The 13,852-nt window shown below is 47.6% G+C and overlaps 1 protein-coding gene across 1 annotated transcript in view; it reads right to left on the minus strand.

Annotated features, from left to right (window-relative positions):
- Positions 1-6,526: 6,526 nt before the first annotated feature.
- The window catches only part of GASK1A (golgi associated kinase 1A), a 57,243-nt gene continuing 49,917 nt past the window's right edge, over positions 6,527-13,852 (minus strand). The window contains exons 3-5 of the mRNA XM_055414511.2: positions 8,900-9,022; positions 7,716-7,819; positions 6,527-7,136 (exon numbers count right to left, since the gene is read on the minus strand). Of these exons, the coding sequence (XP_055270486.2) occupies positions 6,926-7,136; positions 7,716-7,819; positions 8,900-9,022 (438 nt within the window). The 3' untranslated portion in view covers positions 6,527-6,925. The remainder of the gene's footprint in view (positions 7,137-7,715; positions 7,820-8,899; positions 9,023-13,852) is intronic.

Here is a 13,852-nt window from a genome sequence, read left to right on the forward strand (position 1 = left end):
TTCACACTCCTGCCTGTAGGGTTTGCACAGAGAGCTCCCTCCTTTGTTTCTTCTCCAATGTCAGACTGCGGAAGCCCAGGGAACACACTGGAAGCTGCATGGATGATTTGGATCATCCCCACCTACGGGAATCTGCCACTCCCCTATGACATTCATTTGCTGTATCATTCTCTTAAATCAGGTTCCCCCAAAATAAGAATTTGAGGGAAAGCAGTTTGAGAAGTGATACTAGGAAGCTCTAGCCAAGGGTTGGGGAAGTGATACAGGGAGGTAACAAAGATAATATGGGGAATTATTAATCACACCACCGCTGTGGGAATCAGTGGCTGAGTCCCACTGGCGACCTCTGGAGACTGAGGAGAATCTGCCTCCCAGTCATCTTGAGTGAGAGGGGTGTGAATGGAGGCTTTAACTCTTCACCTCCTATTCATTTTGCAGGAACTGCTTCTAGGAGTCTCAGAACCTCCTTCTGCCCCACATCTGTGGAGAAAGACCTCAGATGGAGAATCCCAGGCACTTTTCTTAAGAAGCTTTCACTGTACCAGGGCTGGGGGGGTAAGGATGAGGGGTTGTGGTCAGCCTCCGCTGTGCTTTTCCTTCTTTATTCACTCACTCATCACCCTGTATGGAGCCCTGTGCCAGTTCCTGGAGCTGCAGTGGAGAACAAGGCAGACACTATCTGCCATCCCCTGGAGCTTAAAGTCCAGCAGAGAAATCCAATGCTGATTAAATAAGCATGTAAAGATGTAATAAAATCACATCCCTTGAAAAGGGAGGTGGAATAAAAGAACTGAGAGCTCTGGGAAAGGACAGCAGGAAAACATATTCTGGTTGGCGATGTCATGGAGGGCTTCTTTGAGGAGGATGTGAGAGTTATCTAACTAGAGATGGCAGAGATATGGGAAGAGAATTTCAGGCAGAAGAAATAGCATGTGCAAAGGCCCTGAGGCACCAGAGACCATAGTAATAAAGTTAGAGGTCAAAGAGCAACAGGAGGAGTTGGAGGTAAGTAGAGCTGAAGAGGGGAGCATGAAAGATACCGTGCAGTGCTGTGTGAGCTGTGCTCAAGCCAGAGCTGTGCTCTATTCTGGAGCAGTGGGAGCCACTGAAGATTGTTAAGTTAGGAAGTGACATAATCAGACTTTAAAATTTAAGAGATAGCTTAAAAAAAAAAAAAAAGAAGAAGAAGAAGAAAAGATAGCTGTTGAGCAGAGAGTGTGTCAGAGTGAGAAAAAGTGGGAGAAGTCATGAAGTCAAGAGCTGATGTTAGGATTTCCGCTGCAGTCCAGAGTAGCAGGGACTGGATTTATCCTCCAGCCTGAAAGAGTTATAAAATTGGACAAAGCATATGAAACAGTGGTTTTGAAAACATCAGGCATGCTTAATGATGCACAGTGAGAATAAAATAAGCCAGAGTTTACGATTTCCCCAGCTTACTGCATGGAGAGTTTCTAGTCCACACAGCCAAAGAAAAGAAAACAAGGCTGAGTTCTGAGCTGAAAGAGCTGAAAGTCTTGGTAGTCAGAGTAGCCAGAGTTAAAAGGGCAGAGTACTGGAGAACAGAGATCTCAAACAGAGAGCGTTCCAGCCGTAAATAAGAATGAAATGATGCCATGTGCAGCAACACAGATGGACCGAGAAACGACCATACTAAGTGAAGTCAGACAAAGACAAATCTATCACTTATATGTGGAACCTAAAAAAAAAACGACACAAATGAACTTATTGACAAAACAGGAAAAGCTTCACAGAGAAAACAAACTCCTGGTTACCAAAGGGGAAAGGGGGAGAGGGATAAACTGGGAATTGGGGATTAATGGATACCCACTACAATATATAAAATAAACAAGGATCATCTGTATATGGATTCAATATCTTGTGATAACCTGTAATGGAAATATCTGAAAAAGAAAAAATATATATGCATATATCACTTTACTGTATTTCTGAATCACTGTAAATCAACTATACTTCAATTTAAAAAATAATAAAATAAAGGGGGAAAAAGAGAAAGTTCCAGAGCTCAGGAGAGGGTCCCCCCCTTAAATTTTTGGTTGAATATTGATCAGTGTATGTGTATGAGGAAGCTCCCAAAGGCCAAAGAAAGAACCACCTAAAGGGACTGAAGGGAAGAGTACCCAGAGCTCTCACGGGGCTGAGAGATTTCAAACCTCCCTCTGAATAATTAGTACAACAAGAGAAGATAAAATCACTGACAATGTAAAAGACTTGAATATGTAATAAAAATGTAGAAGATTAATCAGTAAAGATGTAGAAGACAACCAATTTGATCTAACTGATATTTAAAGAATACCCCCAAAGAGTAGAATATTCATTTTTTAAAATGCACACAGACCATTTATCAAGTCAGACAACATTTTGGTGCATAAAATAAGTTAATAAACTTAAAAGGATTCACGTTAAAAGTAGGTTCTCTCACCAAAGTGAAATTAAATTGGAAACCAATGATGGAAACATACTTGGAAAAGTCCCCAATTTTTGAAAACTAAATAACACATTTATAATTAATTCATGGATCAAAAAGTAAATCAGAAAATATGAATGAATGAAAACAATAACCCAACATTCTAAATTTGTGAGATGTCACTAACAGTAAAGAGAAATTCATAGCACTAAAGGCCTAGGTGTTTTTAAAAATGTTTTCAAATTGATGACTTCAGTGTCTACCTTGAAAAACTTTTAAAAAAATGTACAAATTAAACCAATAGTAAGCAGATGAGAAGGAAATTGTAGATCAAAAAGCAGTAGAAATAGGAATAGAAAACAGAAAAACAAGAGAGAAAAACCAGTGAAAATATGAATAAAATTGGTAAGCCTTTAGCAAAACTGAGCAGTATAAAAATAAAAATTAAAAGATTACCAATACTATGAGAGAGGTGACATCATACAGATTTCACAAATATTAAAAGACTGATAAGCAAAAGTTGGGACTTCCTGGCAGTCCAGTGGCTAAGACCCACACTCCCAACACAGGAGGCCTGGATGCAATCTCTTGTCAGGGAATTAGATCCCACATGGCACAACTAATGATCCCACATGGCACAACTGAAAATATCTCGCTTGCCACAATGAGCTAAGACCTGGTACAACCAAATAAATATAGTTTTAAAATAAGGGAGAGTTACGAATAATCTAATGCCAATAAGTTAAAAACCATAAAAACTTGAAAGATAAAAAAGTATCAAAATTCTAGAAGAATAACTTGGAAAACCCTATAAAATATCTAAGACAGAAATATTAATAATTGGACCTAATCAAAACAAAAAAACTTTTACTCTTCAAAAGTCACTGTTAAGAACATGAAAAAGCAAGTCACAGATTGAGAGAAAATATTTGAAAACAAGTATTTGACAATGGACTTGTGTTTAGAATATAAGTATGCATGCTCAGTTGCTTAATCATGTCCAACTCTTTGTGACCCCATGGACTGAAATTCACCAGGCTTCTCTGTCCATGGAATTCTCCAGGCAAGAATACTGGAGTAGATGGCCATTTCCTCCTTCAGGGGATCTTCCCGACCCAGGGACTGAATGCACATCTCCGTCTCCTGCATTGGCAAGAGGATTCTTTACCACTGTGCTACCTGGGAAGCCTTTTTAAACATAAGACATGATACCATAAAACTCCTAAAGAAAGCACTGGCAAAATATTCTCTGACATAAATTATACCCATGTTTTCTTAAGTCAGTGTCCCAGGCCAATAGAAATAAAAACAAAACTAAACAAATGCAACCTAATCAAACTTACAAGTTTTTGTACACCAAAGAAAACCATAATAAAAATTAAAACGCAACCTATGAACTGGGAGAAAATATTTGCAAATGATGCAACTGACAATGGCTTAGTTTCCAAAATACAGCTAATATAGCTAATATAACTTAACAACAACAAAAACAACCCAATCAAAAAATGGCAGAAGACCTAAAAGAACATTTCTCCAAAGAAGACATATAGATGGCCAAGAGGCAAATGAAAAGACGCTCAACATTACTAATTATTAAAGAAAGAAATGCAAATCAAATCTATAGTGATATATCACCCACACCAGTCAGAACAGCCATCATTAAAAAGTCTACAAATAACATGCTGGAGAGGGCGAGGACAAATGGTAACTCTCCTACACTTGTTGGTGGGAATGTAAACTGGAACAGCCACTATGGAAAGCATGGGCCTTCAAAAACTAAAAATAGAGTTGCCATATGATCCGGCAATCCCACTCCAGGGATTCAGATAAAACTATAATCCCAAAAGATACACGCACCCTAGTGTTCATAGAAGCATGATTACAATAGGCAAGAGATGGAAAAAATCCAAGTGCCTATCAATTGGTGATTGGTTTCATGTGATAAATAAATGCTGCTGCTGCTGCTGCTGCTAAGTCACTTCAGTCATGTCCGACTCTGTGAGACCCCACAGACGGAAGCCCACCAGGCTCCCCCATCCCTGGGATTCTCCAGGCAAGAACACTGGAGTGGGTTGCCATTGCCTTCTCCAATGTGTGAAAGTGAAAAGTGAAAGTGAAGTTGCTCAGTCGTGTCCGACCCTTAGCGACCCCATGGACTGCAGCCTACCAGGCTCCTCCATCCGTGGGATTTTCTAGGCAAGAGTACTGGAGTGGCTTGCCATTGCCTTCTCCGGATAAATAAATGCAATGGAATATTATTCAGACATAAAAAAGAATGAAATATTTCCATTTGCAGCTACAAATGGACCTAGACGATATTATGCTTAGTGAAGCAAGCCAGAGGAGGAAAGATAAATATTATATCACTTATATGTGGAATCTAAAAATTAACACACAAAAGAATCTACATATAAAACAGAAACAGACATAGTAAATATAGCCAACATAGTAAATAAACTTACAGATAGAGTAAACAAACTTATGGTTACCAAAGAGGAAAGGAGGTGGGAGGGATAAATTTGGGATTAACAGATACAAACTTTTATACATAAAACACGTAAACGACAAGGATTTACTGTATAACACCGGGAATAATATTCAATATCTTATAATAACCTATAATGGGAAAGAAGCTGAAGAAAAAAATATATATAACCGAATGACTTTGTTGTATACCTGAAATCGATACAGTACTTAAAGACAGTAAATCAACTATCCTTCAGTAAAAATTAAAAATCGCTTTCCCTATCAGATGAATAAAAACAATAAGTTTGAGAACATCAAGTGATAAGGAGGTGTAGTGAAACAATTAGTCCCCTACCCTCTGGTTAGGAATGTAGACTGGCACCACCATTTTGAAAGGAATTTGGCAGTTTCTTTGAAAATAAAGAATGACCATTAGCCCATTTCTACTAATGCAGAAATCCACTCATGGAAATATAGCAGGCAGAAACACCTGCACATCATGCAAAGATGTTCATGGCAGCATTGTCCAGAATTGGTGAAAAGTTAGAGCCATCTAAATGTTCACCATGATGAGAACAGCTAAATGAAATATAATATGCCCTGCATGGGAGTTCCTTGAGATCATAAGTAAGAACTGGGTCAACGAGACGGCAAATACAGGACATAGTATTGGGCTGCAAGTTCATTCAGGAAGTGCCAAAGTAACGTCCCTCCGGATGCTCTCACTTTTTATCCTGTTCAGTTCAGTTCAGTTCAGTCGCTCAGTCGTGTCCGACTCTTTGCGACCCCACGAACCACAGCACGCCAGGCCTCCCTGTCCATCACCAACTCCCGGAGTTTACTCAAACTCATGTCCATCGAGTCGGTGATGCCATCCAGCCATCTCATTCTCTGCCATCCCCGTCTCCTCCTACCCCCAATCCCTCCCAGCATCAGACTCTTTTCCAGTGAGTCAACTCGTCGCATGAGGTGGCCAAAGTATTGGAGTTTCAGCTTCAGCATAAGTCCTTCCAATGAACACCCAGGATTGATCTCTTTTAAAATGGACTGGTTGGATTTCCTTGCAGTCCAAGGGACTCTCAAGACTCTTCTCCAGCACCACAGTTCCAAAGCATCAGTTCTTCGGCGCTCAGCTTTCTTCACAGTCCAACTCTCACATCCATACATGACCACGGGAAAAACCATAGCCTTGACTAGATGGACCTTTGTTGGCAAAGTAATGTCTCTGCTTTTTAATATGCTATCTAGGCTGGTCATAACTTTCCTTCCAAGGAGCAAGCGTCCGCTTCTATTATTTATGAATTTGTTTTTAGTGAGCATGTATTACTTTTACAATTCTTAAACCAAAACATAAATGAACAAAAATTGAACATCTAAAGGCTATGGAGTCAAAAGGTTCAGGGTTCCACTTCTAGGAGCTGAGTTCACTTTCAGCCGCAGTTCTGGGCCACAAGTACAACTCACTCAAGATCCTGGATGAGGCTCATATCACGTGTGCACGAGGCAGGTCCACATACCATGCATACATTCCCACACACCCACACACCTACACACACACACACACACACACACACACACACACAGTGGTCCAGCTCTGCGTGTGCATGTGCAATGCATGACTTCACAGTATCTGGAGCAGTTCATAGAACATATTTGTGTATTTATTGGTGCAGGAGAGTAAACAGACAGCTGAGCTGGCAGAAAGGAACGTGATGAGATTTAAAACCCAACACCCACCACCTCCTCCACCAGCCCAAGCAGGCGACACATCCCACGGCGTCCATGGTGCCCTCCTGGTTTCTGACTTTTCCCTTTCGTCTTCGAGACATTTTCAACACAAGAAATTGTGGCCATGAGGATGGGCACTTATCCCCTCAGGTCATGTAGTGAGTGACTCGCCTGCAGTGAGGTGAGAGTCGCGCCAGGACAGGGACCGGGGTGGAGTGGGCGGGGCTTACGAGTCCCCCCAGGACGTGGGGTGGGACTGGGCGGGGCTTACGAGTCCTGCAAGGACACGGGCTGGGTGGGCGGGGCTTACGGGCCTTCGTCTGGGAAGACTGTCAGGTTGTGCGTCCGGATGTGGTGCAGCAGGACCTGTGCTCGCTGCTCCAGGGTTTGGAGGACTTGCTGCAGGCCCTGCCGCCCACCTTGGCTTTCCCAGAACACTGGGTCCGTCTGCAGAGACTTGAGCAGCATATTCTGTAGACAGCCTGATTCCAGAACCTTCATGACAGGCTCAGGAAACCTGGAGGAAGGTCCCCCAACCCCGGAAAGAAAAGAAGGGCAAAAGCTGGCTTAGAGAGTTTCCATGAACTTGCACAGCTGAGGACCCACAAAGTCCCGGGGACCACCTGCTGACTAGTTGTCCGGGGACCCTTCCACCCACTCTGCTGTGACAGCAGACTTGGGATGAAGCTTTTGATGGGTCCCAGCCCCCCAGGAGGGCGAATCCACTCTGCTGGCCTGAGCAAAGTGAGAAGGAGCCCTGGGAAGGGCGAGGTGCAGCAGGACTGCGCAGGGAAGGTGGCTACCCGGCCAGCTCCCTGCCAGGCAAGGGAGCCTGCCCACTCAGCCTGCCCACTCCCCAGCAGGGCAGCTCATGCTGTGCTCTGGATACCGGGGAGCGGGCAGCCCATCCTGGACTCCAAGGGCCCACTGACCGTTAGCTTTCCCAGGACTCCCCACATCCGGCTGAGGCTCATCAAACAGCTTCCATCTGTTGGGCAATGGATTTCTTGGGAGCCATGGTTCAAGGCCCGTGGGGTCTACGACAGGGCCCCTCAGCTCAGTCCCTGAACCTCTGCCCAGCCCCTTCAATACTCACCCATCGATGCCCTCGAGGAGCCGGAAGTTCAGCTTGTGCTCCGGGTGCTGAAGGCGGCCAGCATTATCAATGTAGACCAGACGAGCGGGGTCACTGCTCCGGACCTCGGGGAAGAAGATGGACAGGGACAGAAGATGGACGCGGTGCCCCAGGGCTCTGTCAGAGTGCAGCGGCTCAGGGGCCCCTAAGCTGTCAGTCACACAATGCACCCTGCTCCTCGCCCAGTCAGTTCCCCCACCGCACAGAGCAGTGAGCTCTTTCCACCCGGTGCTGTGCTCAGGGCGGCCGGGCACCATCTCTGATGAACCCGCCCAGCAACCCTGGGGCGAACGGCCACTGATACCAGCCCCATTTTACAGCAACAGAGGCAAAAAATGTCAGGTAATTTGCACAAGGTCACACAGCTAGTAAATAGCTGGTTGGCTCAAACCTGGACCCGTAGCCCCATGTGGCAGCACCATCGGTGAGACCACAAAGTGGAGGCAGTGATTCCTGTTCTGGTGACTGAAGGGGTGAGGAGCCTGAGGCCGGGCGGCCTGACGCTCAGTCCCGGGCACCATCTGATGGCTCTGCTCCGTGGCCAAGGGGAGGCAGCGAGCACACCAGCCTCACTGGGGGAGACAGAGCAGCCCTTCCCCAGGGTGGTGCTTTGCCCCGCCTGCAGGAGCAGCGGCTCTTCTGCCCCACCAGCCCCTCGCTGATGGTCTCAGCACATGGCTTCCCACCCTGGGTTCTAGTTTTCCCTGGAAGCAGTGTTTCCCAACACCCCCAGCCTGTGAGCCGATAGGGTCCATGACAGATCCCTGTCACTGCCACCAACCAGACATGCAGCCTTGGAGGGCCCCTCCCCCGCTCCAGGTCACAATTTCCACGCTTATTGGCACAATGAGGATGCCCTACTAGACGCACACATTCCACCCTCAGCTGCCAGGACCCGAGGGCGTCCCTGGAGTCTTTAGGGGCTGGTGACACTGGCTCCAGCCCATCCCATCCTCAGCCACAGACTCCAAGCTTCATTTCTGTCCCTTCTATATATTAAGGCTTCCTGGAAACATTCAAAGGGTTCTGCTGCCGAAAAGAACAGGATTGTGACACCCAGAGTCACGTGACCTCTGACTCTCACCACCAGCATCTGCTGATGGACAGACAGGAAGACCCGAGTCTGGGGTGACCCAGGGACATACCAGGATGTGGACCAGCCGCAGCTCCCCGGGGTTCCGGCATTTCTCTCGGAGTCTCTCTTCCACACAGGGGTCCGAGGGCTCAGGCTCGAAGCCGCAGCAATAGCGATCCAGGCGGTCATGCACCTGTGGGGGCACCGTCCTCTGAGGCAGGGGGGTCTACCACGTCCAGCACTCGGGCCTCTTGAGCCCTGGGGCCACCCTGAGGGATCTCGGCCCTGGTGAGCTCGGCTGCTGGCCCCCAGCTGTGATGGGCTTCTGCTTGCTCCTCTGGCCAGCTCACCCTGCACTGGGAGGGCTTACTCACACTGCATGGATTTCCACCCAACATGAGGCAGGTGGGATCTTAGTTCCCTGACCAGGGGTCGAATCCACTTCCCCCTGAAGTGGAAGTCCTGCTGCGGTTTAACCTATACTACTGGCCCTGAGCTCCAGCCTGGGGCCTCCCAGTGCAGACTATCTGTCCACCTGGGGAGACTCACACGTGACCACTTTTTCTTGAAGAAGCAAATGCTACTTTAGGGATTCCTCCTTTTGGGGGGATAAAAAGATTTTAATGACCGTCCAGGCAGCTCCTGACTCTCAAACAGCTCTTCCACCCTGCAGGAGGCCTGGATCAGAGTCAGGAAGGACAGCATTCCTTTTCCTGACTCACCTGACACTGGAGGCCTAAGGTGGCAACAATGACAGAGTCTCTCCCTCAGAGATGATCATGAGAGATGGTCTCTGTCCCTGGTTCCTGGCACAGAGCTCATAAAACCCCTGCAATTGGCTCTGTGATACGAGTGCATTTTGATATTCATAATAAACCCTCCGACCACATCAGAGTTTAATAAGATGACTCATGGGGCCCTGAGATGACTTCAGACTGATTGTCAGATGGACAAAGAATAGAGAGTGGGAGCTTTCCACCTGACCCTCCAACCTCAGAGAAGAGTAGGGGAGCTGCAAACTGGGTTACAGAAACTTCTGAACTATGTTCTAGGGAGAACACACCCACACACCAGGAGGGTGATGCTCCCCAACTCCACATACGGGGTCATGGACTTGGGACCTTTCCAGACTTCACCGCACACACCTCTTCTGCTGGCTGTTCAGTGACATCCTTTGTAATAAATCAGATCACTGAAGTAGTGTTTTCCTGAGTCCTTTGAGCCATTGTAGCAAATTACTGAACCCGGGGATGGGAGAGTCATGAGAACCCCAGATTTTTAGCCAGTCGGCCAGAAGTATGGGGGGCTCAGGACTCGTCACTGGCATCTGAATCAGGAGTCCTGTGGAGCTGAGCCCTTAGCTTGTGGAATCTGACATTGACTCCAGCTGGATAGAGTCACCCAGCTGGGGGTGGAAAGTTGGTGGGCTCAGAAGAAGGCATCACTCAGAGGACCAGCAACATCACTGCATCTCTGTCTCATCCAATTCTCACTGCAGCCTTGCAAGGGAGGCATTATTGCCCCAGTAATACATGGGGACATGGACCCCAGACCTCCCCAAGGTCATCAGTCCAGCTGGGGTTTGAACCCAGGTCTGCCTGGCTGGAGCCCAGCACTCTCGGATGTCCTCCACTGCCTCCTGAAGGTCAGGGAGAGGGAGCCACTTAGAGGTCAAGTGAGGTCCCCATCATTACACTCATTAAGGCTAGAGAGGAGTTTTCAAAACAGTGAAGGAAGAAAAGAAGGAACCGTTAAATCTCAGAGCCCACTGTCCTCCTGAGGCAGCAGCAGGCAGGCACCAGAGCTGTTTGTATGGTCCTTATTCATCTTCTGGGGTCGCCTCTCAGCCAACCCAAGCCGCAGCCCCGGTCCAGCTTTGGCCAGCACCACTGTCCTGTCTCCCTTTGCCAACCTCTCTCCACACATGGCAGAGGGGCCAGGGCCAGGGAACACATAGACGACAGACCCCAGGATGCTGCATTCATCAAAGCCAGGCCAGCCACCTCGCAGTCCACTCAGCTCAGTTCAGCGCTGGCCAGTGGAAGGTCTCACTCCATTTCCATATCCCTTTGGAGGTAACTCTTGCGTGTTCTGAAGAAATACAAAATTGATTTCCTTCTACACAAGCCAGAAAATAACTATAGCGCTATTCACCAATCAACCTCATGAAACCAGACGTCCAGAAATGAGACAGTGTTGAACAGTCCCAACTACTATCCCCAAACATTATTTTCCCCGTTTCACAACAATTCAGTGCGGAGAAGTCACATCCCGGGCCTAGACCATTGCCCCAGACAGGCTGAGGGCCTTTCTCTAAGGCCGCATCATGAGTGTTTCCAGGGGCAGTGGACCAAGGACATCACTGACACCACTGAAAAGGCATGTTTAGCCTGGAGGACCGGCCTGGCTTGGCCATGATACAAACAGCCAGAGCCCCATCCATGCAACGAGCCTGTTAAACAAGCCCCTGAGGTGGACAGTCACTGCTTTAGCCTCCCGGACTTTGAATAACAACAGCTACAAGTTAACAGAAAATTCTGGTTGGAAGTGACTTTAACCATAGGGGAAATTAAGATCTACAGCAGGAAGTCTCAAGAGCCTTGCAATAGGACAGGCATGGGGGGCACCTTTAAGCAGTTCCTATTGTCATGATTGGAGAAGGCAATGGCAAGTCACTCCAGTACTCTTGCCTAAAAAATCCCATGGATGGAGGAGCCTGGTAGGCTGCAGTCCGTGGGGTCGCTATGGGTCGGACACGACTGAGAGACTTCACTTTCACTTTTCACTTTCACACATTGGAGAAGGAAATGGCAACCCACTCCAGTGTTCTTGCATGGAGAATCCCAGGGACGGGGGAGCATGGTGGGCTTCTGTCTATGGGGTCACACAGAGTCGGACACGACTGAAGTGACTTAGCAGTAGCAGCATTGTCATGATAAGGACTCGGTTTCTTTCTACTCTTCATTCTACCTCACAATGTTAAGGACATCCCTGTGTTGTCTCAGAAAATCTGTAGGTGGCTCCTGTGGGTATGTTTTTCCTTGTGAGGGTAGTAAGTCACTTCAGTTGTGCCCGACTCTTTGCAGCCCCACGGACTGTAGTCCGCTAGGCTCCTCTATCCATGGGATTCTCCAAGCGAGAATACTGGAGTGGGTTGCCATGCCTCCTCCAGGGGATCTTCCCAGCCCAGGGATTGAGCCCGTGTCTCTTCTGCCTCCTGCACTGGCAGGAAGCTTCTTTACCACTAGAGCCACCTGGGAAGTCCCCATGTTTTTCCCTGTTCATGTCCAAAGAGAAGGAGACAGAGAGAGAGAGACAGGAAGGAGGGGAGGGGAGAGACAGAAGACCTCCCCCAACAACCATGGAACAGCAGTCCTTCCTTTCAGTCTGATTGGACCAAATCTGGACACAGGCCCATCCCTTGTCCAGAGGCCACCACTGGAAGATGGTGATGTACTGACCTCTGAGCCCAGGAATGGGGAGAAAGGCAATCACACCAGGGCCCTGTGCAGAAGAAACAAGAGCGCTCCACTGGGTCCACCAGAGCCCCCACGTCCTCACTGTGGCTCCTACAGAAGTGTTGACAGGACGGGGCTGAGGACAGAACCCTGTGGCACGCCCCCAGAGACCTCCCAACCTCCCAACAGTTTTTACGTCCACCCGAAGGTAGAAACACGCCCGTATATTTCTCCATATTGTCCTAGAACTCGGCAAGGGGTGGGGTCCTCCACGCATTCCAATGCACACCCGTCCTCAGCAGGAGCCCTCCAAGGCTGCCAGCACAGAGGTTTAGAGCAGAGATCAGCAAGTTTTCCCACAAAGGGCCAGACAGTAAATATTTTAGGCTTTGCAGCCCATACAATCTCTGTCACAACTACCCGACTCTGCCTGTGTTGTGCATATTGTACATATTCTAGATAATATGCAAACAAATGGCCATGGCCATGTTCCCCCCCCAAAAAAAAAAACTATTAACATACACTGAAATCTGAACTTCATAGAATTTTTAGATGTAATGATATATTCTTTTGATCTTTTCAACCATTTGAAAATGCTAAAACCATTCTTAGCTCATGGACTGTACCAAAAAAAAAAGAGAGGGGAATTTGGCCTGAAATCTGGGCCATGTCTGTGACCCTGGTTTGGAGCTCACAGGATCTGGGGGTGAATCATGGCTCCACTATGTCCTAACTCTATGACCCGAGGAAGTTATTTCACCTGATACTCCCTCAGGGCCTCACTGAGGACCACACAAGGTGAGGGTGGTTGTCATGGAGAGACCTGGAAGGGACAGGCCTAAAGGCCTGGAGGAATCTCAGGGATAACTCCCTCTGAAAGCCCTGGCCATAGCCCTGTGAAGCAGTCTAAAATAAAGCTGTGTCATGACAGTCTAGCCACTCTCCTCTACGTGTGTGCAAGGCCTGGTTTCTGGAGCCCAGACAGATCTGTGAGACGGAAACCACCTGCCGAGTCATCTCTGGTTGGGAGAATAAATGCCAGGATGGTTCTAGCAGGACTGAAATCCAGCGACTGCTCCGATCTCACGTCATGTCTGATGGCACAGCCAGCCAGACCCCCTTCCTCATGCCAAACTGCCTGTCGGCAGGCCATTCTGTGCGAATTTTAACTGGGTGTGGTGCTTATTTCCAGAAGAAGCTACAAGGACTGTTGGGCCATATGACAGGGGCGGCACTGGTGCCCCCAGATGTACACCCGTTTGAATGTTGAACAGGGAGGGGCTGGCCAGGCCCAGGTGCCAGTGTGAGTAATCTGTCACACTGTCTGGGAACTTTTTTCCACTGAAGAGCAATTCAGTTGAAACAGTTGAAACAGCAGCAGCCAAACAGGACCAGGCTTAGGTTTCATTCCCACATCCTAAGGCATCAGGATTTCTTCTTCCCCCTTTTTGACAAAATGAGCAGTTACCAAGAAAAAAATCATAATCTTTGGCAGTTTTGGCCTTCTAGCAGTGTCGTGTGCTCATCAAGTTTGTGTTTAATTTGATTTAACAGTCGTGAAGCCC

This window comes from Moschus berezovskii, chromosome 24, assembly GCF_049115385.1.
Source record: "Moschus berezovskii isolate FMDL1 chromosome 24, NW_MosBer_1.0, whole genome shotgun sequence".
NCBI classification, from domain to species: domain Eukaryota; kingdom Metazoa; phylum Chordata; class Mammalia; order Artiodactyla; family Moschidae; genus Moschus; species Moschus berezovskii.